General features: G+C 40.7%; 1 protein-coding gene across 1 annotated transcript in view; it reads right to left on the reverse strand.

The window, feature by feature from the left end:
• The window catches only part of Ros1 (ROS proto-oncogene 1, receptor tyrosine kinase), a 117,644-nt gene that overhangs the window by 53,301 nt on the left and 40,535 nt on the right, over positions 1-23,808 (reverse strand). Inside the window, exons 15-26 of the mRNA XM_075959247.1 lie at positions 23,618-23,728; positions 22,243-22,421; positions 21,217-21,408; positions 16,506-16,606; positions 13,944-14,158; positions 12,989-13,149; positions 12,485-12,629; positions 9,716-9,978; positions 6,766-6,829; positions 6,239-6,441; positions 4,766-4,971; positions 3,282-3,565 (exon numbers count right to left, since the gene is read on the reverse strand). Coding sequence (XP_075815362.1) covers positions 3,282-3,565; positions 4,766-4,971; positions 6,239-6,441; positions 6,766-6,829; positions 9,716-9,978; positions 12,485-12,629; positions 12,989-13,149; positions 13,944-14,158; positions 16,506-16,606; positions 21,217-21,408; positions 22,243-22,421; positions 23,618-23,728 — 2,124 coding nt within the window. The remainder of the gene's footprint in view (positions 1-3,281; positions 3,566-4,765; positions 4,972-6,238; positions 6,442-6,765; positions 6,830-9,715; positions 9,979-12,484; positions 12,630-12,988; positions 13,150-13,943; positions 14,159-16,505; positions 16,607-21,216; positions 21,409-22,242; positions 22,422-23,617; positions 23,729-23,808) is intronic.

Here is a 23,808-nt window from a genome sequence, read left to right on the forward strand (position 1 = left end):
AGTAAGACCCTGCTGTTGAAGACAACAGACACATAGGTTAGGAAATACAGAGGAATCCACTAGGGTTAAGGGAGAGCCTTTCATGGTACTGCCCAGGAGGACACCCTGAACGCTCTAATGTTGACCTACAGCTAAGTACACCCACTGCTACAACAGTGGCACAGAGGTTATGGGGTAATCAACCGCTTTCTGAGTGGATCTGAGGCCTGCTCCAGAGGAAGGAATCCATGCCTGGTACTGTTAGCCTGGTCAAAGCCCACCGCCAGAAATTCTTAGGCCTCTGTGAGGAAATGTCTTCCTTTGTGTGGGAGCCCACAGTGACTCTATTTACATCTTGGCTTAAGGTCAGAGTTCAAGCTTGTCAAGGCCAAATAATAAGATGTTTGACCAAAGGTGTGGCTACTAGACATCTTGTTCCTCAAGACCAAATAACAGGATTTTTAACTAAGGGTGTGGTTACTAGATGTTTTTAATATTAAGGAAGTAATTATACTTGTTTGTTCCTTGTATCACTGGTGAGGAAGTCTTTTGCCCTCCCCTTTTTGCTTTGGGTATAAAAGGACAATGAGAAATAAACTAACGGCCACTACAGTACTCACTGAGAGCCCTCCCAACTCTGTCTGCTGTCTTTTGTCTCTTTCTTTTCTCAGTCCTCACCCCCTTTTCTGGCATGTTTGACAGGTTGGCTGGTTCCGACATCTTTGTTTTGCTAAATAGATATGTTATCAAACTGCTTCTAAATAAATTTCTGTTTATACCCATAGGTTAGTGCTTCCCTCAGCCTTTGCTAGGGAAGTCTCTATATGCAGTGGGCAGCAGTTAATGCAGAGACTTAACAACTGTCAAAGTGCTAAGAATGAGTCATTATTGAATGCTTTGATATCTAATTGGGAAATCCAGTACAGGACCCCTAATACACACACACACACACACACACACTCAGCTCGGGGAACATCAAGTGTTGACAGGTTTCTGTCCCACATGGTCCCACAGCCATTCAGTCCCAAAGAAATACACAGAGGCCTACATTAATTATAAACTGGTTGGCCTATTAGCTTAGGCTTCTTATTAACTAACTCTTACATCTTAAATTAATCCATAATTCTTGTCTGTATTAGTCAAGTGGCTTGGTACCTTTTAACTTGCTTCCTCTGGGTCTGGGTGATGACTGCAGACTAAACCTTTCTTCTTCCCAGAATTCTCCTATTCTGGTCACCCTGCCTATACTTCCTGCCTGGCTACTGGCGAATCAGCATTTTATTAAACTAATACAAGTAACAAATCTTTACAGGGAACAAGACCATTGTCCCACAGTAATCAAGAAAGAGGGGAAAATGACACTGTTTATACACACAAAATTATACTAAATGGGAAAAAGTAAATCTGTCTCTGTGACTCCAAATTAAACAGCAGAAAGCCATCAACAACAGATGGCACATACAGGATTCATGGCCTGGCTCAACATTTGCATCAATGGCTTGGGACAAATGCATAACACAAATCCTCATCACATTATAGATTATATAGGATTTTTCACTTTCACTAATGGGTTTAGATACAGGCTTGAAATTCAAAGCTATCACCACCACATCAAGAAAAAAAGTGGTCACATAATGAAACAAAACTCCTAAATTCAAATTGAAGAATCAGTTCTATAAAGTCAACAGATGAAAGCCATCTGGCTTAGCTATGTGTGCAGAACAAACTGCGGGCTTCTGATGTGGTAAGCACTGCAAATATATGATACTAGTTTCAAGGGCCATCATCCTTCAGGCGTTTTCCAACTTTGCAATAGAGTTCATTTTTTTTTTGTATTTTGGAGATTTTATTTTTTATCACATAATCCTTTATCTTGTCACTAACATCCTTTTCCTACAGGTATTTTGCTTGCAACTTAAAGCTTCTGATTTTGCCTTTTTAGGGAATTTCTCTGGGTGTCAATGTGTGTGTTTCTAGGTCTTTGTATGATTCTTGTGATTTTTTCTTTGTCACTTTGGTTCTTTTTTGTTTGTTTGTTTGTTTATTTATTTATTAAAAACTTTCACCTCCTCCCCTCCTGTCTGTAACCTGACCAAATAGGTTATAGTAGCTGACAAGTGGCCTTTGAGTGACTCACCTGTGTCTGTCATCATCACGCCATTGTGGCATTACAGATGTGTGTTGCCATGCACTAGCAACCCAAACTCAGGTCCTCACAGTTTCAAGGAAAGCGTTTCACTGATTGGTCAATGTATCCAAACTGTGTGTGTGTGTGTGTGTGTGTGTGTGTGTGTGTGTGTGTGTGTGTGTAAATGCTCATGTATGTACATTGTATGTACATGATTCACTCAATAGCCAAGGATTCCCTTGAACTTTTGATCTTCTTTATTCTACCTCCTAAGTACCTCCAAGCACCTCCTAAGTGCTTGGATTACAGGTATGTCAACAGGTTTGGTTTTATGAAGTGCTGGCTTCATGTATGTATACATGAGCATGCACTTTTGTGTATACGTAGAGGCCCAAGCTCAATTCACTATGGGTTTTCTTCTAGTAACTAGCTGATCTTTAGGTTAATCAAATTTTCAATGAGGATTAAGATTATAGTTTGTTTGTTATTTTGGATTGGTTTGGTTGGTTTGGTGTTGTTGGTGCTGTTTTTAGATGGGGTCTTTCTATGTAGCCCTGGCTGTTCTGGAAGTTACAATGTAACTTCTGGCCTTGAACTCACAGAGATCTGCCTGCCTCTGCCTCCCAAGTACTGAAGTTAAAAGCATGTGCCACCATGCCAAGCAAAGATTATAATTTTAATTGTTAGTTGTGGGATCAAATTTTATAAACCCAGAGTTTATCAGTTAGACTGTCTGGGATCATCCTGTCTCCACCTCCCCACTGCTTGGATTACAGGTGTTCATCAGCATCTGCCTTTAATGTGGGTACTAGTGATTCAAACTCGGGTCCTTGTTTTTGTACAGCAAGCTCAATACTAACTATGCCATCTCCCCTTCCCCTGAAAGTTCTTTCTAATGGATGGGAAGGGCTGCTGTTATAAATTAAGATACACATGCTGAGATATAGCTCAGCTGAGACTGCCTAGCACACACCACTGGGTTTGATAGCCAGCACTTCATAAAACTAAACTTGGTGACACACATCTGCAATCCAAGCATTTAGGAGGTAAAAGAAAGAAGAACAGAAGTTCAAGGGCATCCTTGGCTATCGAGTACATTTTTGGCCACCCTGGGTTACCTGAAACCTATTTTAAAAAGAGGAAGAAAAGATATATGCATGCATTTGCACATTACCAAGGATGGCAGGCACCATGGTGATTTTCCAGCATTGGCATCCTTCCAGATCCATGGCCCAGATCTCTTGTCCTTTGGTAAAGTATATCCGTGGTCTGTTTGGGTCAGAGGTATCAACAGTCATTGCTCCACCTAACTCGGATTCAATCACATTACAAGAACATTGGCTCCTTCCACTCGGGTTTGAGGCCTTGGGTTGTAGAATGTGGTGCAAGGTGTGATTGCTAATATTGCAGTAGAACATCCGATGGCCCAGATCTGAAACTTCTGTCCAATACAAGCGACTGTAAGGAAGGGGTGGGGGAAGAAATCCTTTCAATTTAATGAGGAAAATATGTCACTTCAAATATGAGTTTGCAATGAAGATTTCATGCATAATAATGAGAGGACAGATGAAACCTTGGCAGTAAACATGTCCAAATATCAAATAACTTCCTTCTGAGATGGAAGAGGTCACAAGAAGTTCAACTCAGTGTTGCTCAATTTTTTTAAATAGCATATTACAGCCAAAGCCCTGGGCGCAAATGGCCTTGAACTCATAGTCTGAGCACCTTCAGTGACCATCAAAGGCTATAAATTCTAAATATATTTTCATATTTTTCAGTATGTCTTTCTCCGCACTCTCTTCCTATTCCTGTTTCTTAAGGGCAATAAGCAACCTAGTTTTCAAAACGGTCTATTTCCATGCTTATGGCACAAATAAAAATACCCTCTCCAAGCTGGAAAATTGATACTCCATTGCTGAATGGAGGTCCTAAGACTACACTATAAAGATAGGAATTTTATGAAGATGGATGAACCTAGAAGCGCTTTAGCTCGGCCACAGCTGCTGGCCATCTGTGCTGGCCATCCCCCCTTTGTCTCCATCTACTTCTTGTCTTTGTCACCTGCAGCTGTTATAAAATTCACTGATATAAAAATTTGCTATGGCTGTCCTTCTGGCAATTAGCCCATCTGCAGGCTAGTCAAATTTTCAACATGCATTACAATTATAATCTTAATTGTTGGTTGTGGGATAGAAGTTTCTGGAGCCTTCATGAGAATTCTATTTCTGAGCCTTGTTTCTTACTCTCATTTTCTAGATTTTGAGCTGCGGGGGGCAGGGGGGAGGGTGTTACTAAATCACTGTGGTTGGCCTTGAACCCACAATGTTCCTGCCTCTGACTTCTGAGGAATGGGGATGACACATATGGATTACCAAACTTGGCTCAGAATTATTTATTGTAATTTAATATATCTCCCAACCTTGCAATCCCAGTGCCTGGGAGCTGAAATAGGAACAATAGGGGGGAATTCAGGTCGTCAGCAGCTAGCTACATAACCAGCTCGATGTCAGTATAAGTTACATAACACCCTCTTACAAAACTAAAGTAAAAGTTAACCATGAGCCTTAAAGCATCTATTTCCCCTTTATTAGCTTCTAATAGTAAACAAAGATATCACATCAATATATATCTATTTCATCACAATAAAGACATTCGTACCTTAAAAGGGGATACACAGAGAAAGAAATGATTGCTGAACGCCTTTTGCAAATCTTCAACTCCCTAGGAGATTTCACCTTGTATTCAAGATCAACCCTGAATATCCGTGTTCCGTCTTGAGATGCTTTCAGTGCAAAGTAGAGGTGCCTTGCAATCCAGTCCACTGCAATAACTGCAACATCAGAAACCAGAGCATCCTGGAAAAGCTTAACACAGGGTAGAGAGCAGAGAGCACAGCTAAGAAGAGAGCTGATCCTTTCTGTTTGGAGATTCCTGTGCCCGTTCATATCATTACACATTGAACTGCTCTGGAACCTCCAGCCTCGCTCCTCAGGCTCTGCGACAATCGTAACTCAAGCCGTATTCTCTCACTATTTATTCATCTAGTTTATTTCAGCCACTTGGCTTAAGCTCTGATCTTCAGAGCAGGAGGGCTAAAACTCCTCGTCTTCAGACACAATGATTCATTCAGTTAGGGACTCGAATGCCAAACTACCTTTTGAATGTTTCCATGTGAGTTACTCCAAAAATAAGAACCAATCACCCCACCCTAAACCCCTTTTTCTCTTGCGCATCACATTGTTAAGGATGTCCACTATTAACCCCAGGAGTCATTCTGCTCATACGTGGATCCCCCTTCATTTTCTTCTCCTATCACTACATGGGGAGCTAGTCTCTGAAAATCCTTCCAAAACTTGGCATCTCCTTTCTCATTTCATTGACTGTCACCTAACTCCTAGGTTTCTGTAGTTTCCACTGCTGAAAAATAGAGCATTCTAAAGCATAATTTGAAGTTGGAAGTCATAGTGCACATCTGCAAGGCCAGTACTGCCCAGGTGGAAGGAAGGGAACCAGGAGGTCAGTGTTAGCATAGGTCGCACAGTTAATTTGAGGCCCAGTCTGGGCTATGCAAGACTCTGTCTCAAAGAAGAAAGGGGGGGAGGGGAAAGGAAAGGAAAGGGAAGGGAAGGGAAGGGAAGGGAAGGGAAGGGAAGGGAAGGGAAGGGAAGGGAAGGGAAGGAAAGGAAAGGAAAGGAAAGGAAAGGAAAGGAAAGGAAAGGAAAGGAAAGGAAAGGAAAGGAAAGAAAAGGGGAAAGGGAAAGAGAAGGGAAGGGAAGGGAAGGGAAGGGAAGGGAAGGAAAGGAAAGGAAAGGAAAGGAAAGGAAAGGAAAGGAAAGGAAAGGAAAGGAAAGGAAAGGAAAGGAAAGGAAAGGGGAAAGGGAAAGAGAAGGGAAGGGAAGGGAAGGAAAGGAAAGGAAAGGAAAGGAAAGGAAAGGAAAGGAAAGGAAAGGAAAGGAAAGGAAAGGAAAGGAAAGGAAAGGAAAACACCTGCGTGAACCCATTCTGTATTTATGAGTGACTAAATGGCCACACATTTACTACTATTTCAATCATTCTCATCTTAAAGGCTCACCCACCGGCCAATCATCTTAATTACATCCTTCACATCAATAGAATCTCAAAGGGAAATACCTTGGAGCTGGAATGATTGTGCAAATTCAGGAGGAAGAGTGAGTCTCCTTGTGCAAAATACCCCATTTCATCATCTGCCGTGTACCCCACAGTGCTGACGTCTCCCTCCGTGGAAAACGTCCATGCAACTTGATTTTGATCTATATCTAGAAACACGATCTTATTGCCAAGAAGAGATATAAGATACGGAAATGGTTTGATTTCTGCAAATGAAAAATAAGTATAGAGTGCCCATGAGAAACAAGCTTCAGGTCATGAGAAATCAGCCGTGCTGAAATCCATGGGCCACTTCAGATTCGTCTTAACACATCAGGCTCGATGAAGACTCTCAGGCCCTTTGAGTCTGAGTTTCTTCAAACTACTTTGACATGAATATGTATGTATGTATGTATGTGTGTATATATATGTGTGTGTATATATATTCTGATCTTAACTTTTAATCCAGAGCTGCCGTTCCTTTTCCTAAACATACCAACAAAAATGTATACTTTCCAATCGTTATTTACAGATTTTTAGGTAAGAAATACCTGATGTTTTAGACATCACTGTATCAGAAAATGGTCCTGGCCCTTTGGATGTGAAGACACGAACCTAAAGAATAAAGAAAGGAAGGAAAATTTTTAAATGTATAGATGTTCTCAGTAGCAGTTGACTCAGAAGCTGATAATTATACAACATTCATTGTCTATACCTAATATGCATTATAGTTTAAAAGCATTGCTTACATCTAAGTATATTGTAATAAATAACTAAAGCTGAAACTATTGACCTGTACTCACAGTTGGTTTTCTATCAAAAAAAGGATGAAGAATAATAAATGTCTCCATTGCTTGGGAAAGGTCTGGGGATTTCTTGAGCAACCCAGATACTATGGATATGCGGATTAATTTGTTGTGTCAATAATTACCCAATATGTGTACAACTAATCACTAATTATTATACCTGAAACACAAAAAATCTTTACTCGTCAATTAAATATTTTTAAATGAATAAAAAGTCATCAACTATTTCCTAGATCAGGTTATATAAAATAGTTAACAGATATAAATCTATACAAATTATGATAAGTTAAATATACTCGACTTTCTAACAGGAGGTTTAGAAGAAGAAAATGATCAAGTCTCCTTATATTTAAAAGTACGTGTGCATTTCACGTACAGTCTCTTTGGGTCCTCGCTGCTATGTAGGAGGGGAAACTGGATCAGGATTATGTGGAAGCTCACAGAGCGCACAAGTGGGCACTGCAGCAGAGCGATGGCATGTGTGTCCTCCTGAGACCTGTCTGTCTTCGCTTTCACTGTGTCATGCTACATCCTAACAGGAAAGCTTTTGTTTTAACTTTAATGTATTTTATTGTGTAATAAATCATTTCCATTTCCAAACCTTGTATTCGTAAAATTGCCTACAAAGAAAATTGGCACCTAAGATGATGGCCTCAAAGTACTCTATCAAGAAAGCACCAGAGAACAGGTTGTTTATTTTAATTTTTTTTTATTCGGGGTTTGGGTTTGTTGTTGTTGTGTTTCGTTCTTGTTGGTATTTTTCTGAGACAATATTTCTCTTTTTAGCCCTGGTTGTCCTGGAACTCAATCTGTAGACCAGACTGGGCTCAAACTCAGAGATCCACATGCTTCTGCCTTCCAAGTGCTGGGATTAAAGACATGTGCTACCACTGCCCAGCATCTTTAATTATTTATTTATTTTCTTTTGTGGGTGTGTTTTAGTTGTGTATATGTGTATGTACCACATGCATATGTAGTGCCCTTGGAGGTTAGAAGATGGCATTGGATCCCATGAAATCACCTAGGTGGTAGGAACTGAATGAGGGTCCTCTGCAAGAACAACAAGTGCTTTTAACTGCTGAGCCATCTCTTCAGCCCCGCACCAAATTGTTTTCTTATATTTCTAACACTAAATGTATTGTACTATATTACATAGTAATGTCTGTGTATGCATTTATCAATTCATGCAGTCTTTACTTCTGAATGAGACTGTGCTAAATGTATCCAGATAGCTCTTTTTATGACTCTATACTGACCGAAATTTGAAGTTACATATAAATATTGACAGACACAGCTAGAATATGTATCTAATTGGAGTATTTAGTAACATCAACAATTAGAAATTAGTATTATTTTTAATTTTATGTGTGAATCTTGATTAGTATAAATATAGAGACCTAATAAATTATTCCTGTAATTATTTTATTTAAATTTAAATTCTATAAAAGATCCATAGGAAACTAAAACATTCAAAGTAATCTCCTAAACATTTCTCCCCAGAAGATGTGGAAAATAAATGCAAATATGTACAGTTATCAAGAATACAGTAATGTATGAGGAAATTAATATATACATATTCATATATACATATACATATGTATAACAGGGTTTCTCTGTAGCTTTGGAGCCTGTCCTGGAACTAGCTCTTGTAAAGCAGGCTGGCCTCGAACCCACAGTGCGTGCTCAGTCAAAGACAACCTTCCCCAAATAGAGAAAGACCAGTCTTTAATCAAGGGTATACAAGTAGCTGCACTCCCCTGCTGAACCTCCAAACAAGCTCTCAAGCCATATATTTAAGTTTAAAAAAATCATAAATTTAAAATACCAGAGTGTCACGGTATTAGAATACTTTCCTGACTCCTCGTCTCTTTCTGCTCTGTTCCTACTACCACTACCACTACTACTACCACTACTACTACTACTATTAGATTACTGCTCTGAGATATAAGCTCTGTCAGTCCTCACTTCTATTTACACATGCGATCCCTAGTCTGGGCATTTGGGTCATTCACAGAGACGCTGCCACAAGCTGCAAAAGACCACAGAGGCTGCATGGGGCGTACCACTGCCTGGTCATGTAGCCTTGGGGGTGAGTTGACAGATCCAGCGATCAACTGTGAAAATGAGCGCAACATAACTGATCATGGTAGGTAGGTTTTGAGTACATGAATACAGGCTTTATCCTAAATGTGAATACTCTGAGTGTAAGACGATTGTCAAGGCATCCTTTACCCAAGCTGTGCTGTCTCTCCTGTCTACATCTGCCAACTGCTTGATTCCTCTGAGCACAGCGGAACTGAATTACTAACAAAGTAGACATATATTAACTCAGTCTTTTAATTAACCATCCATTATACTATGATCATTCACATCCCAGGGCTGGGAAGATGGCTCCGTCATTAAATTCTGGGCTCACAACCAAACTATCAAGATTCATCTCCCAGGAGCTGCAGAAACAGCTCAGCAGTCAAGAGCACTTGCTGTTCTTTCAAGGAATCCAAATTCAGTTCCCAGTACCCACAGGGAGTGTTCACAACTCCCTATAACTCCTGCGGCGGGGATCCAACGCTTCTGACCTCTATGGGCACCTACACACACATGTACATATTTACATGCAGACATACAAGAACATAATTTAAAATAATAAAGATAAATTCTAAAAACAAACATACGTATCCCTGTTTCTCTTTCGTACCTGGAAGGCAACAATATACCCAAGATTGATGGCCTCCAGCTGAAAAGACAACACCGAGGGCTTCACAATGACAGAAATCCAGTCTTCGGTTGTTTTGTTGGCATTGTTTTGTTTAGATATATGATAGAAGATTTCAAATTTGGTTAGCACTCCATTTTCATGCTTGGGTTTATTCCACCTAAACTCTACCGTGACTTCATTCTTGTTGCCATATCTTCCACTTGGCAAAATAAATATTCTGGGGTTCTCTGGTGCTGATGGAACTGAAAAGGAGATGCACAGAGAGTGTTGGATATAACATAAGGCTGACTTTTATCACCCATGATCATGGTATGGATGTCTTGGCAAAAAGTATTGCTCATTCTAGATAATTGAAGTACATCACTCTCATTCTTAAGGCTATTTAGAAGAAGAATCTACAGATTTCTTCAGAAGCTCATCTTGATATTTTAGCAAGTCTCCATGATTTCCTTTCAGTCTACACCATGTCCTCTTACTACTATGTAAACTCATCTTTCTCATCTCTGTGTCCCAGACAGATGAAAGGTGGACTGGTTATCCCTAAGAAAATACAACATTCACTCTCATCCTGACAGTGTGGTTTGGCCAATGTCAGTTATTAAGAGGCGAGGCAATGACCCTGACTGCCCTTCACTCTGTTCAGGAGGTAAAATACAGCATGTAGGGACTTTGGCTTTCATAACACTAATCCTCAAGGAAGCAGGAAATGGTAGAGATGGCTAACAGGTATCCCAAGACTATGGCTTTGGCATCTTCAGTTTTGCCAGAGTTGAACCAAGTCATGAAATGCCAAATCATTCTATTCCACAAATTTCTCTTCCGTCTTGAAAGTCCTCTGCAAGGTCTCAGGGCTCACACCTTCCCCATGTCCAGTCCCATTGCTTCCTCATGTTCCTCACTTACACCTCTACTCCACCCCCAGTCCTTAGTACACTGTACTTCTTTATGGTATGAAACCTTGTGGTGGTTTGAATAAAATTAGCCCCCATAGGTTCGTATGTTTGAATGCTTATTAGGAGGTGTGGCCTCATTGGAGGAAGTGTGTCACTGTGGGTGGACTTTGAGACTTCAAAAACCCATGCCAGGCCCAGTGTGTTTCTCTCCCCCTCTTGCTTGTGGATCAGGAAATAAAGCTCTAGCTTCAGGGCGATGCCTGCCTGGTTGCCACCATGCTCACTGCTAGGATAACAATGAACTAACAATGACTAAGACCTTTCAATCTCTTCTTGCTTGGTTTTCTTTTTGTTGTTGTTGTTTGTTTGTTTGTTTGCTTGCTTGCTTGTTCGTTTTTCGAGACAGGGTTTCTCTGTGTAACAGGCCTGGCTGTCTTAGAACTCACTTTGTAGATAAGGCTGGCCTCGAACTCACAGAGATCCACCTGCCTCTGCCTCACAAGTGCTGGGATTAAAGGCGTGCGCTACCACCCAGCTTATCTATCTCTTCTTACTCCATCTCTCAAAATCCAGCCAAAGTCTTTGCACTGAAAGGCCTTCTGTATCACATCAATTCATGTACCTCTCCCTCTTCTAGGAATATTTGCCGTCTCTTGACAAAGCTGAAGATTTTATATGACTGCTATAGGTCATGCTACTCAATTCAGTTATCATGGCCTCATTTCTATGATACTAGAAGCAGATATGATCATTTCCATCCTGTTTTAGGGACTCCATCAAAAAAAAGGAAAAAACTATATTTGTTATTTAAGACCTTCCCCAAATCTAGTATTGAAGTGCTTAATAAAAATTAGTGAGCCTGGATAATTGTTTACCATGTTGCAAATATTCTGAAGTATGGGCCATATCCCATTATTCTTCCATACTGTTCCCAGTGTCTATCAGATGTTTACCACAGGCCCCTAAGAGATCCCTAAGAGATACAGTTCAAACTGATTTCCACATAATTGCACCACCAAAGCTGGAAGTCCAAGACAATCTTAGAGCACACCTGGATCCAAATACTACCTGAGGCAGAATGTGCCCATGTTCCACTATGTTCCTGCCTTGAGCCTTGTGTATGAATATTATTGAATAAATCCTACCATTAAACGTGCACTGCTGAGTGGATCTCTCTGTTTACTGAACCATCTGTTCTATTGGACGTTTATAGAAGTGAAATTAATATGATGCTCTCCTTTACCAATATTTGCTAAAATGACCCAAGGAGATTTCTGGAACTCCAGTAAGAACTTTGGATTATGTCTCACTTCTGCAGCTAAGACTCTAACACCTGTCTGGGTAGAGATCCAGCATAGGTGGGGGGTGAATGTTTAACAAAAGTGTGATGCCTGTAAGCATGCTTTGTACGCCTGCGGGGATCTGTCTGGAGCTCTTTTTCAAATATACCCCCAAGAAGCAGACCATCTGGACACCAGTTACTTATGCTCAGGATACTGGGTTACCAACACCCCTAATCCCTGCCGCTCTGCAGAGGCCAGTCACCTGATGAGGGGTTTCACAGACTTCTTGAAACGGGTTTTTGCCTCTTAAATATCACTACAGTGGAGCCAAAATAGTTCTTAACCTTTCAAGTATTCATCTTTGGGAATATATTTACAGGCTTCTTTTGATGATACTATTCTAAATTCCAAGAAGTCATTGAAAGGTTATTGAATCTATACAACTCCATAAAACTCAAAAACTTATTTTAACTATTATTGCCTATTCATTTCAGATCAGGTAAAGTAACCAGCATCTTTTTTTTTCTTTTTTTTCCAGCATCTTATTATTGTTTAAAAAGAAAATTTTTTACCTGATTCAGGTGCACGAAGAGATAGAGATGTTTTTTGGCCCTTCCCCCAGTAAGTATACGGAGTGACAGAAAAGTTAAATAAGGCATAGGGCTCCAATCCTTCCACAGTAAACACGGGTAAGGAATGCTGTTCAATAGCCAGGAACTACAATAAAAGCACAACACATTTTTAGAGGAAAGGTTATTGACTTTTCACTCATAACTAACATTTCTAAATTTTGGTTTACTTCTAAAACCAAGACTTGAAATCTTGGAAACGTAAATGTTGACAATTGTTTTTGCTATGTCTTTGAGATAAACCAGTTAAACTGTAGCCAGCATCACAATTAGCACGAAACAGACGGCTGTATAAATGTTCTCAGGCAAACGCTTAATAACCAAATGTTACAGGAAAGCAACCAAAGGGATGTGTTTGGCTCAGTGTACAAATCGCATATACACACACTGCTGGCACGATGAGGAAGCGCCTTCGGGAAATGGTACTGAAGCAGCAACTCTAAGTACCTTAGAATGAGCACTAAGTTCCACGCTATAGAAAACTATGCCCCAGTCCACGGCAGGGGGCTCATTCCACAGGACTTGGAAATTTGAAGTGTGTCCTTCAATCCGAAAGGAAGACTCCTGAACAGAATCTGGGATAACCTTGGGAGTAGAGGAAAAGTTTCCTGTGGAATGAAAAAGGAAGAAAGAAACAGCGAGAAAGCTAAGGATAGATTCATGGAAAGCCAGCCGAAATGCCTAGACTTGGAATTAAAACCGGGTGTAGTGGTGCACGCTCGCAGTCCCACCACAAGGTGGAGGCAGAGGCACTGAAGTTTAAGGGCAGTCTGGACTACAAAGGCTCCCTAGATAGGTCAATCTTGGCTACATGAGACCTTGTCTCCAAACACATGTCAATTTTTTTCCTTTCTTTTGAAAGCATCTTGCAAAATTATCTTTAAATTTTTCAGGTTGTACATTTGAGTTAAGAATAACTTTGCTATAAACAAATAAAAAACCCACTAATATTTTTTCCTTAAGAAGTATGTTAAAACAGGAAGAGTATCTATCAAACTATCTGTTGAAGATGGGTGGTCGTGGCACATGCCTTTAACCCACCACTCAGGAGACAGAGGCAGGCAAATGTCTAAGGACAGAGTGACTTCCAGGATAGCCAGGGCTCCACAAAGAAACCCTGTCTTGAAAAACCAATATATATATATATATATATATATATATATATATATATATATATATATATACACACACATGTATGTATGTGTATATATGTGTGTGTTTGTGTATATATGCATGTGTGTATGTTTATATACACACCTATATATGTGTTTATTTGTATATGTGCTTCATATACCTATATATGTATGCACATATATGTATATATACATATTCATATACATATATGTGTGCTTTGCATATATATGAAGCACAAAAGTGAATTGGTATGGATAAAATGCTGTACCTGGCAGAGGCTTGAGGGATGCCTGTATAATCGTGAACTGATTAAATTTCGCTGGCTCCAAAACAGACACACTGGTTCTCTGACCTATTTCCTGTGCCGTAATAATCTTAAAGCCATTGATCCAGAAGAGTCGACCACTGTAGTACACCAGTGCATTCTGGGAAATTTCAGAAAGACTCCAGGCTGCAAACTCTGTGATGGTAGAGTCCCCAGCACTGCAAAAACAGAAAGCCACAGAGTGGGCATTTGGAGTTTGGGGAAGTCTGGTCAGTACAAGCACTCACAAAATTATGTGATCCTAAATAAACACATGTGTATCAGTGAATATGCAAATAAGAAAAAATATTTGCAACAAACAATTTTCCATGTTTTTACAGTTACACTAAATTGATTTTTTTTATTTTTCTCTAATTGCCAGACTTACACCAAATTTTCTTATTAACATAATACAGCAATTGCAAGAATACACACTAGTTTCAGGCTTGAAAAAATCTTTGTGCTTTGGGTAACACATAATACAACCGGAATTCTCACTACTTCACTAGCAGAGCGTTCACATCTGGTTTTGCCCCATGTTTCCATAACACTTGCAGTTGCAAAAGAAAAACTTAATGCCAGATTCTTCTAAGCCTTAGAAAAAGAATTGCCATGTAGAAGAATGAAAATAGATCAATATCTATCACCATGCACAAAACTCAAGTCCAAGTAGATCAAAGACCTCAACATAAAACCAACCACACAGAACCTCATAAAAGAGAAAGTGGGTAGTACACTTGAAAGCATTGGCACAGGAGATCATTTCCTAAATATAACAACAGCAGCACAGAGAAACAATTAATAAATGGGACCTCCTGAAACTGACAACCTTTTGTAAAGCAAAGGACATGGTCAACAAGACAAAACGACAGCCTACAGAATGAGAAAAGATCTTCACTAACCCCACATCAGACAGAGGACTGATCTCTAAAATACTCAAAGAACTCAAGAAATTGGTCCTCAAAAAAAAACAAAAAATCAAATAAAAAACGGGTACAGACCTAAACAGAGACATCTCAACAGAGGAATCTAATATGGCTGAAAGACACTTACGGAAATGTTCAACATCCTTAGTCATCAGAGAAATGCAAATCAAAACAACTCTGAGATTCCACCTTACACCTGTAAGAATGGCCACGATCAAAAACACTGATGACAGCTTATGCTTAAGAGAACGTGAGGTAAAGGGAACACTCCTGCATTGTTGGTGGGAGTGCAGACTGGTAGAGCCCTTTGGATATCAGTATGGTGATTTCTTAGAAAATTAGGAAGCAGCCTACCTCAAGACTCAGTAATACCACTTTTGGGTATATACTCAAAAGATGCTCAATCATACCACAAGGACATGTGCTCAACTATGTTTATAGCAGCACTGTTTGTCATAGCCAGAAACTAGAAACAACCTAAATGTCCCTTGACCAAAGAATGGATAAGGAAAATGTGGTACATTTATACAATGAAGTACTACACAGCAGAAAAAAATGACATCTTGAAATTTTCAGGCAAACGGATGGATCAAGAAAACATCATATTTAGTGAGGTAATCCAGATCCAGACAAACAAATATAATATGTACTCACTCATAAGTGGCTTTTAGATATAAAGAAAAAACAGACTATAATTCACAACCCCAGAGAACCTAGAAAACAAGGAGGACCCTAAGAGAGACACACATGGATATAATCTACATGGGAAGTAGAAAAAGACAAGATTTCCTGAGTAAATTGGGAGCATGGGAATCATGGGAGAGGGTAGAAGAAGAGGGGGAGGAAGGGAGAGGAACAGAGAAAAATATATAGCTCAAATATATATATGGGACCAAAAAGAAAAAACGTTGCCATCCAGAAAAAAGTCACAAAAAAAGGTATAAATTTGCCACCTGTGCAAAAATGCTCAAAGGGTGCATAGATGGAGTCGGAAGGGCTTGGGGCCAACAAGGACATCAGTAACACAACAATAGAGACATGAGTTAGGGTTTTAGCACAATTGTAACATTAAAAAAAGAAAACCTATTTGAAAGGGTTAGAAAAACAGGTAGCCAAAAACCAAAGAATTTATGGGCATTTACCTAGGATGGAAGGCTCCGCTTACCTGAGTGTAGTAGCCACAAGAACCCCAATCCACAGAGGTGCAAAGCAATTTTGTTATTAACATAGGTGCCATAAGCTCTGTCCCTGGCCAGGAAGGGCATCTTTCTCGTCTACCTAATAACTCCACTCACTTTCTCCCCTGAAATCAGTTCACATGAAACCAACAAGAGGAGCCTACATGCCCACTTGATTATGATGCCTCTGCAGATGAATGAATGAATTGGCCAGCAGTACAGGTTGATACTTCAACAGTAGGTAGGTCTGCATGCAAATAATTTAACTTCTCATTTAACCTTCTATGAAATATGAGCATAACAATACCAAAAATTCTGTGTCTAGGCGAAGCCTATCTCCTCTCCTCAGGGCAGTCTCAGAAAATAAAGAGACATATTAGGAAAGGCAGCATTCTCTTCAAGCCTTCCAGGGACCGTCTTACCTCCGTCCTCGAAGCACAGCTGTGTACAGATGAATACACTGGTTGCCCTGCACCAGCCAGTACAGGAACCCATCACTGAGGTCTAAAGTTAGGGCGATAACCTAAATAGAAAATAAGGGAAGAAAATGTACCCGGCCTGAGGAAACAGCTCAGAGTCGAGTTCTTGTCTGGCATGCTTACAAACACTGGCTCAACCCCCCATGCTGCAAAAACAAAGAGAGAGAGTCAAACACAGACCTAAAGCATACCTTTGTGAGTAGGGCAGACTCCGACTACAGGCTTATTTTCGAGGACTTTTACCTTCATGAAATATCAAAATCGTATTATTTATGGAAATGTGCACAGATTTCCTGCAACTCTTCAAAAGGCAGGAATTATTCAGTTTTATATGCTTACTTCTGAGGATTATCAAAGCGGGGTTCTCAGTTAAGCAGCACCCCAAAACTGTCAAAGAATACAATTCCCAACCCACTGCAGAGCTGCTCGGTCTGACATGGAATTTCTATCAAGCCTAGCCTAAAACTAGCTGTAATGTTACACTCATTAGCCCCACAGGGAAATGACTTCTGTTGGTGATTAAACCAGCTGTTCTCCAAGAAGACTGCACAATAGAGGTTTTGTCTTAATTATTAGGCTGCATCCTGTCATATTATGATCTCTGGGTGTAAAAATGAATCTCTAAGATGCAATAGATAATTGATAGATAGATAGATATAGATAGATAGATAGATAGATAGATAGATAGATAGATAGATAGATAATAGATAGATAGATAGATAGATAGATAGATAGATAGATAGATAGATAGATAGATGATAGATAGATAATAGATAGATAGATAGATAGATAGATAGATAGATAGATAGATAGATAGATAGATGATAGACAGAGATACATACATACATACATACACACACACACACACACAAACAGAGCTGGGCGGTAGTGGCACATGCCTTTAATTCCAGCACTCAAGAGGCAGAGACAGGAGAATCTTTGAGTTCGTGGCCAGTCTGGTCTACCAAGCTAGTTCCAGGACAGTTAGGACTGTTACACAGAAAAACTCTCCCTCAAAAATAGCAAAAAAGAAAGAAAGAAAAGATACATACAGAATGTTCATATGTTATAATTGGATAATCGAGTATATAAGGCCTCACTTTCAGGTAAAATTTAAAAACCACCCATTATTACTCTTTGTCTTCTATTGAAACCTGTATCTTAGTTTCATATCTGTTTGTCTAAGTGGCTCCTGAGGAAAAATTGTTCTAGGAACTAGCGTGCATGAGACATAAGGAACCATTGACGGGACCTTTCTGTTGCTGGTTGCTTTCTTTGGCTTTATAGATATTATCTGTTCTCAAACAGCTGAGAATAGTGGAGTTGCCTACAGCACACCTAGATGCTGAGAGCCATTGTAGAGGATTAAAGTGGTGGCGGCACCCTTAGCAAGCTACAGCAGAACTAGAGAACAAGGAGAGGCGGGATGATGGAGCACATCCGTGATCCCATACTTCTCAGAAAGAAGGAGGGAGGGAGGATACAAAGTAGCCAGGGCAGAAGGGAGGGGACAAGAGGGCCAAAGGAATTGGAAAAGAAAACAAGAAATCATGAGTCATCCAATATTTAAAAGAATGCAGTAAGAAGTCCAAGAACTAAAAAGCCCTTCCTGACAGTTTGCCCTACTACAAAGGAACCATCTTAAAGGACTTTCCTATAGGACCTTGCTAGTGTCATGTCATCACATGTGGCATCTGTCCTCCAGAGAATTCTACTGATTTCCTTCTCTAGGTGAAAAGTACTTCCCAGGCTTTAAAATTTAAATCCTGCTTTTATTTCCTAATGCTTCAGGTTGTACTGTTTTTTTTCCAGTTGACACGAAATCGGGTCAGTTTTATTTGGTTATCTATTTTATCGTGTGTGTGTGTTTGTGTGTGTGTGTGTGTGTGTGTGTAGCACATGTATGTGTGGATGTGTGTGGATATTGGTCAGATGTCAATGCTGGGTGGCCACTTTTAGTCTCTTCTTTTTTGGTTTGTTTTGTTTTTGAGAAAGGGCTCCTCTGTGTATCCCTGGCTGTCCTGGAACTCATTCTATAGACCAAGCTAACCTTTTTTTTTTTAAGATTTTATTTATTACGTATACAGTGTTCTGTCTTCATGTACACCTGCAGGTCAGAAGAGGGCACCAGATCTCATAGATGGTTGTGAGTCACCATGTGGTTGCTGGGACTTGAACTCAGGACCTCTGGAAGAGCAGTCACTGCTCTTAACCTCTGAGCCATCTCTCCAGCCCCCCAAGCTAAGCTTTAACTCACAGAGATCTGCCTATCTGTCTGCCTCTACCTTCTGAGTACTAGGATTAAAAGTGTGAAGTGTGCGCCACTACCACCCAGCTTCCTCCACCTCACCTTATTTTTTGAAACAGGGTCTCTCACTGCACCTAGAGCTCACCCTCTGGCTACATTGGCTGACCAACAAGCCCCAGGGTTCTCTTGTCTATGCCCTCTACCAGTACTAGGCTACAGCTACACACCTCTGTGCCTGGCTTTTCCTCCTAGGCTGGGATGAAGTTGTTTCAGCTCTTTGTCTGGTTATTAGTAACAAAATACACTAGAGCTTTCTAAACCACAAATTAATTATCTCTGTTTTAACAAGAGATTCGACAGGTCTTTTGCCCAAATATAACAGTGTCCAGTCATGAGTAACTCCTATGTGTGGTCATTCTCATCCTCTGTGTCTGTCCATAGTCCTGTGTCTAAATTAACTAGACAGTGTCCCATAGATGTCTGTAACAGTCATCACATCTAGTGTAGTCTGACCTAAACTGAAGTTTAATGCTCTAAATTGAATTTGTCAAATACAAAAAAATAAATAAATTCATGTTAGATGTATCTCTTTTCTTCATTATATAATAATTGTGTCTTTCCTGACTTTATCATTCTGTTTGCTCTTTGTTTCCTGATTGCTGTCTGAGGTGTAATTTGTTCATGCCAACAAGCCTCGTTCTTGCTGCCAGTTTCCCTGCCATGATGGTGATGGTACTCTTATCTTAGATGTATGCTCAAAATAAACCTTTCCTTCTATGAGAAAAAAAAATTGTTTCTTTCTACAGACAATTCGGTGACTATGTTTTCTTATGTCTACTGATTGGAAGCAGCTTGTGGCTGTGATAAATCCAGAAGAGACATAAATGAAAGGTGGGGCGGTCTATAGGTTTGCCCAGCCAGCGCAAAAGATGATTCAGTTGGTGATGTACCAGATGTACAAGCATAATGACCTAAGTTTGGATCCCCAGCCTCTATGTAAAAGCCAGGGTGTGCCGGTGTGCATCTGTAACATCGGTGCTAGGGGAAGAAAACACGTCAATCCCTGGAGTTTGCTGACCAGACAGCCTAGCCAAATTGATGAACTCTAGGTTCAGCGAGGAAACTGAGTCTCAAAACCTAGGGTGCAGACACCTAGAGGGCAGGACCCTGTTGCTGAAGATAACACACATCTTGGCTGCGTGAGCAGGAAAATCAAGCTGGAACTAAGTTGGAAGCTTTCTCCTTAAGAGCTAACTTTCATAGTCCATGAAGGCTTTCTGCTAGCTGCTTAGGGAAAAGGGTATTAACAGTCTTACCTCCTTTGAAGCCTAGTAACTAACTACAAGACAAACCTGCCAAGCAAGGTGTGACTGCTCATGCATTAGTGGTACTACTGCTAGAGCGCAGGGGGTAACCAACTCTATGACCGCATTTGAGGGCTACTGCGCAGGAGAGTATCCATGCCCAGTTTTGAAAACCTAGTTCAAACCCACATCAGGGGAGTGAATACGCTCTAGAGGAGGAAATGAATACAGTTGTTTAGCTTAATTGAGAGAGCATCAAATTTCCTTCTAAATATTTTTGTTCATGTCTATAAACAAAGACAGCTTTCAACCTTCACCACAGAAGCCTCTTCCTGCTTAGCGATGGCAATGTAGATGCCCAAAGGGCTAAGAATAAGTTATTGATGAGTGCTTGGCTCTCTACAGGACATACATGCAGTCTCCTCTAAGGCTCAGGTAACACTGCAGAATACAGGTGGTAAGAGTCTAAGGGCCAGAAGACGGAGTGAAGGGGCAAGATGACATCTTCTGGGTGCTATTCATGAACTCACTGCACTTAATGATGCCTACACTCAGCCCACACAAGAATGGTCCCATCAATAGTCAGGCGTGGATGAAGCAGAAGATCAAAGGCCCTACCCCTCATTGCTGGGCTATTGGCTACTCTAGAGTCAGAAAGCGAAGGAACACTGCCTGCAGTTGTGTATCCACTGGCAACCCCACTTGGCTCCAGTGCATAGTTCCAATCCAGGGATCACACAGATGGTCCTGGTTAAACAGCAAAACCAAAAGTCATAAATCTAAGGAAGAGTGGGGATTGATAGGGAAGGGAGGGAAGTATGGGAGGGAGGCAGTGATAGGAATGGGTTGTATACATGAATTAACATTAAAAAGCTGCCAAGGCAAACTACAGAAATCATCGTATTATATTCAAACTTAGAAATTAATCAGTTCTGACCAGCAAATAAGGTTTAGAGAAATGCTGGTCATATAGTGATCTTACTCTAACAGCATTGCTATTAGACTCCCTCAGCTACAGTAAGTAGCAGCAGTATTACCATTGCTGTAGAACGGCGCTATTTAGCATCATCAAATAATTACATCCTAATTCTTATTTTGTCACCTTTTTCCCAGACAGCCAGGGCTGAGCCTGTAGTACAAGAGGACTTTCTCCATTTAGTCTGGTGCTCTCAACCGAGTAGAGGGTCGTCCAGTACAGATAGCCACCGACAGAATCCACAGCCATGTCGTTCACCAGCAACTTCACGTGAGCAACAATGTCTGTGTGGCCTGTCAACACAGACTGCCTTTGGATCTAGGAAACATGACAGTATTGCCAGGTAATTACTTTCAAATGGCATAATTATTTCTGGGTGTGTATTGCAAATGTTATTAAGTTCTTTCACTCATTTATATGTCCATTTACTCATTCAACCATAAATATGTATCAGCGCTCTATGGTTGCTGGGTAGAGAGCTCAGCCTTGGAAAATAATAGATACAGCTGGGTTGCTGGGTAAAGGCCTAAGCCTTGAAAAATAGCAGATACAGCATCTGCCTCAGTAGAACTTTCAAAGTCTTTTCATGTCTGTGAGAAGTAAACAAAGTTAAAGCATTCAATATTCGTAATTATAAATTCAATCAAAGTACCCATGAATGCCTTAGTTTTTTTTTTCAGAGTCTCTCTAGATAGCTATGTCTGGCCTAGACCTCAATCCAGACCGCCCTTAACTCAGAGCTCCATATAGCCCTAGGATGGTGTCTGGGACTGCAATTAAAAGCATGAACATGCACGGTGACATTCTTGGTATTTGACTGGGAGCTGGGAATGTAGCTCAATGAAAGAACATTGCCCAGCATGTTCAAGACTCCTTTCGTCCCCTTGACTCCACAAAAAGAGAGATTTCCTTAGACTAACGGGAATATGCATGTCTTCACAGAGGACGAGGCTTCTCCTTGCTCCTCTTTACTACATATTTTCCTAATTTTAATTCTTTACAATTATTTAGTACCTGTTGCATGCTAGGCACTGTACTTTTTCTTCTTAAGATATTAGTTACCATGGTTGGAGAAATGGCTCCATGCCATGCAAGTCACCGAAGTGAGCGGGCATTGCTTTAGAGCACTCAAGACACCAGGCTCTAACTTACCACATATGTCTTCCCAGCCCAGTAGAGAAAATGGCCCAGCCATTCAAAGGCCAAAGCGCCAGCTCCTGCAATGCTCGGTATGTGATAATTCTCTGAGACATCCATCCCGTTCAGGGGCCGCACATAAACATTGCCTTTGGTGTCACTGTAGTAGAGGCTGTTGTTATACCAATCCATATCTCAAAACAAAGACAAACAAATGGCACTTATCTTCATGTGTGCTAAGAGAAGCAGGGTGAGTCAATCACACTGATGCCTGTAAAGTATAGCATTGACATGGCTGTTTGTGAGAACTTAGGGTCTGTCAAACATTTCAGCAAAGGCTGGTTGTGATGGTGCAGGCCTTTAATCACAGTACTTGGGAGGCAGAGGCTGTCTGCACATTTGAGGCCAGCCCCATCTATACAGTAAGATCCAAGGCTTCATAGTGAGATGCTCTCTCTCTCTCTCTCTCTCTCTCTCTCTCTCTCTCTCTCTCTCTCTCTCGCTTACACACACACACACACATACACACACACACACACACACACACACACACATACACATACATACACACAACACAAAGAATATTTCAAGTAACTCCCAAATCTCAGTTCCTGGAACCAGGAAGAGGAACAGATTCACACAGAGCATCTGCCTGACATTGTCCCAAGGGCTTTGCTACCTAACTGGACTCCTAAAACAGTGATGACAGATTGAACTGTCATTTTCTTAGATTCCATGAGATTGTCTATTCTGTCTGAGACATCAACGATCGAAGAGAGGGAGCCAAGTTTCCCACCAATTCCAGGTCACACTCTTTCCACTGGTACCGCACTGGCCTTCTCAGTCCAGCTCCCTCGTTGGGTGGAAATGCTGTCGTAGCTTAAGAACCGAGTTGAAATATAAAATAAGTAGGTAATACAGAAGAGATCACCTTTGGGCAAGATCACTGTCACAGCCCTTTAGAAAGAACACTTCTAGTAGTAGTGCCCTGATTTAGCCTCACAGGTCTCTCGCCAACAGGACTTCCCGGGACTCTGTTTAAAATGATAAGCAGCAATCTTCTTGCTTCAGTCTCGCATCAAAGTCATGGAAAATCACCTAAGAGCTGTCTTAGCAGAACAAGACAGGTCGCTATTGAAAGACAATGCTGATAAATTAAAACTCGTGAGCCTCAATTAAAGCCCTTCTGAAGTGGACACAGGACATAACCTCACGTTTTATGTAATAAATAACATCCCTGCCTGAGAGCAGACACTTTCTTAACAACAGTACCGACAGGATTTTCCCTTCTTTGTAGCCCTGGTAGCAAGAACTCGGTGCTTTCCTTTTGCTAAGTCACCTGGCAAGGCACCAAGTAAGGACCTACACCTGGGGGGGTGAGCATGTCTACCTGACACGTTTCCTACGTCAGAGGACAGGAACTCTCCTGGGCCAAAACTACTGAGTGGTTTGCTCCAAAGTCCATCTTCCTTCACAGCCATGATGAATGGTGGCTCAGTAGCTACGTGGTAAAATAAGAAGAAATTAGTAAGAAATTTCACACAAAGCCTAGCTTAAGGCAGTGTCTCACTATCTAGTACT

The sequence above is a fragment of the Microtus pennsylvanicus genome, chromosome 1 (genome assembly GCF_037038515.1).
Source record: "Microtus pennsylvanicus isolate mMicPen1 chromosome 1, mMicPen1.hap1, whole genome shotgun sequence".
Classification (NCBI taxonomy): Eukaryota; Metazoa; Chordata; class Mammalia; order Rodentia; family Cricetidae; genus Microtus; species Microtus pennsylvanicus.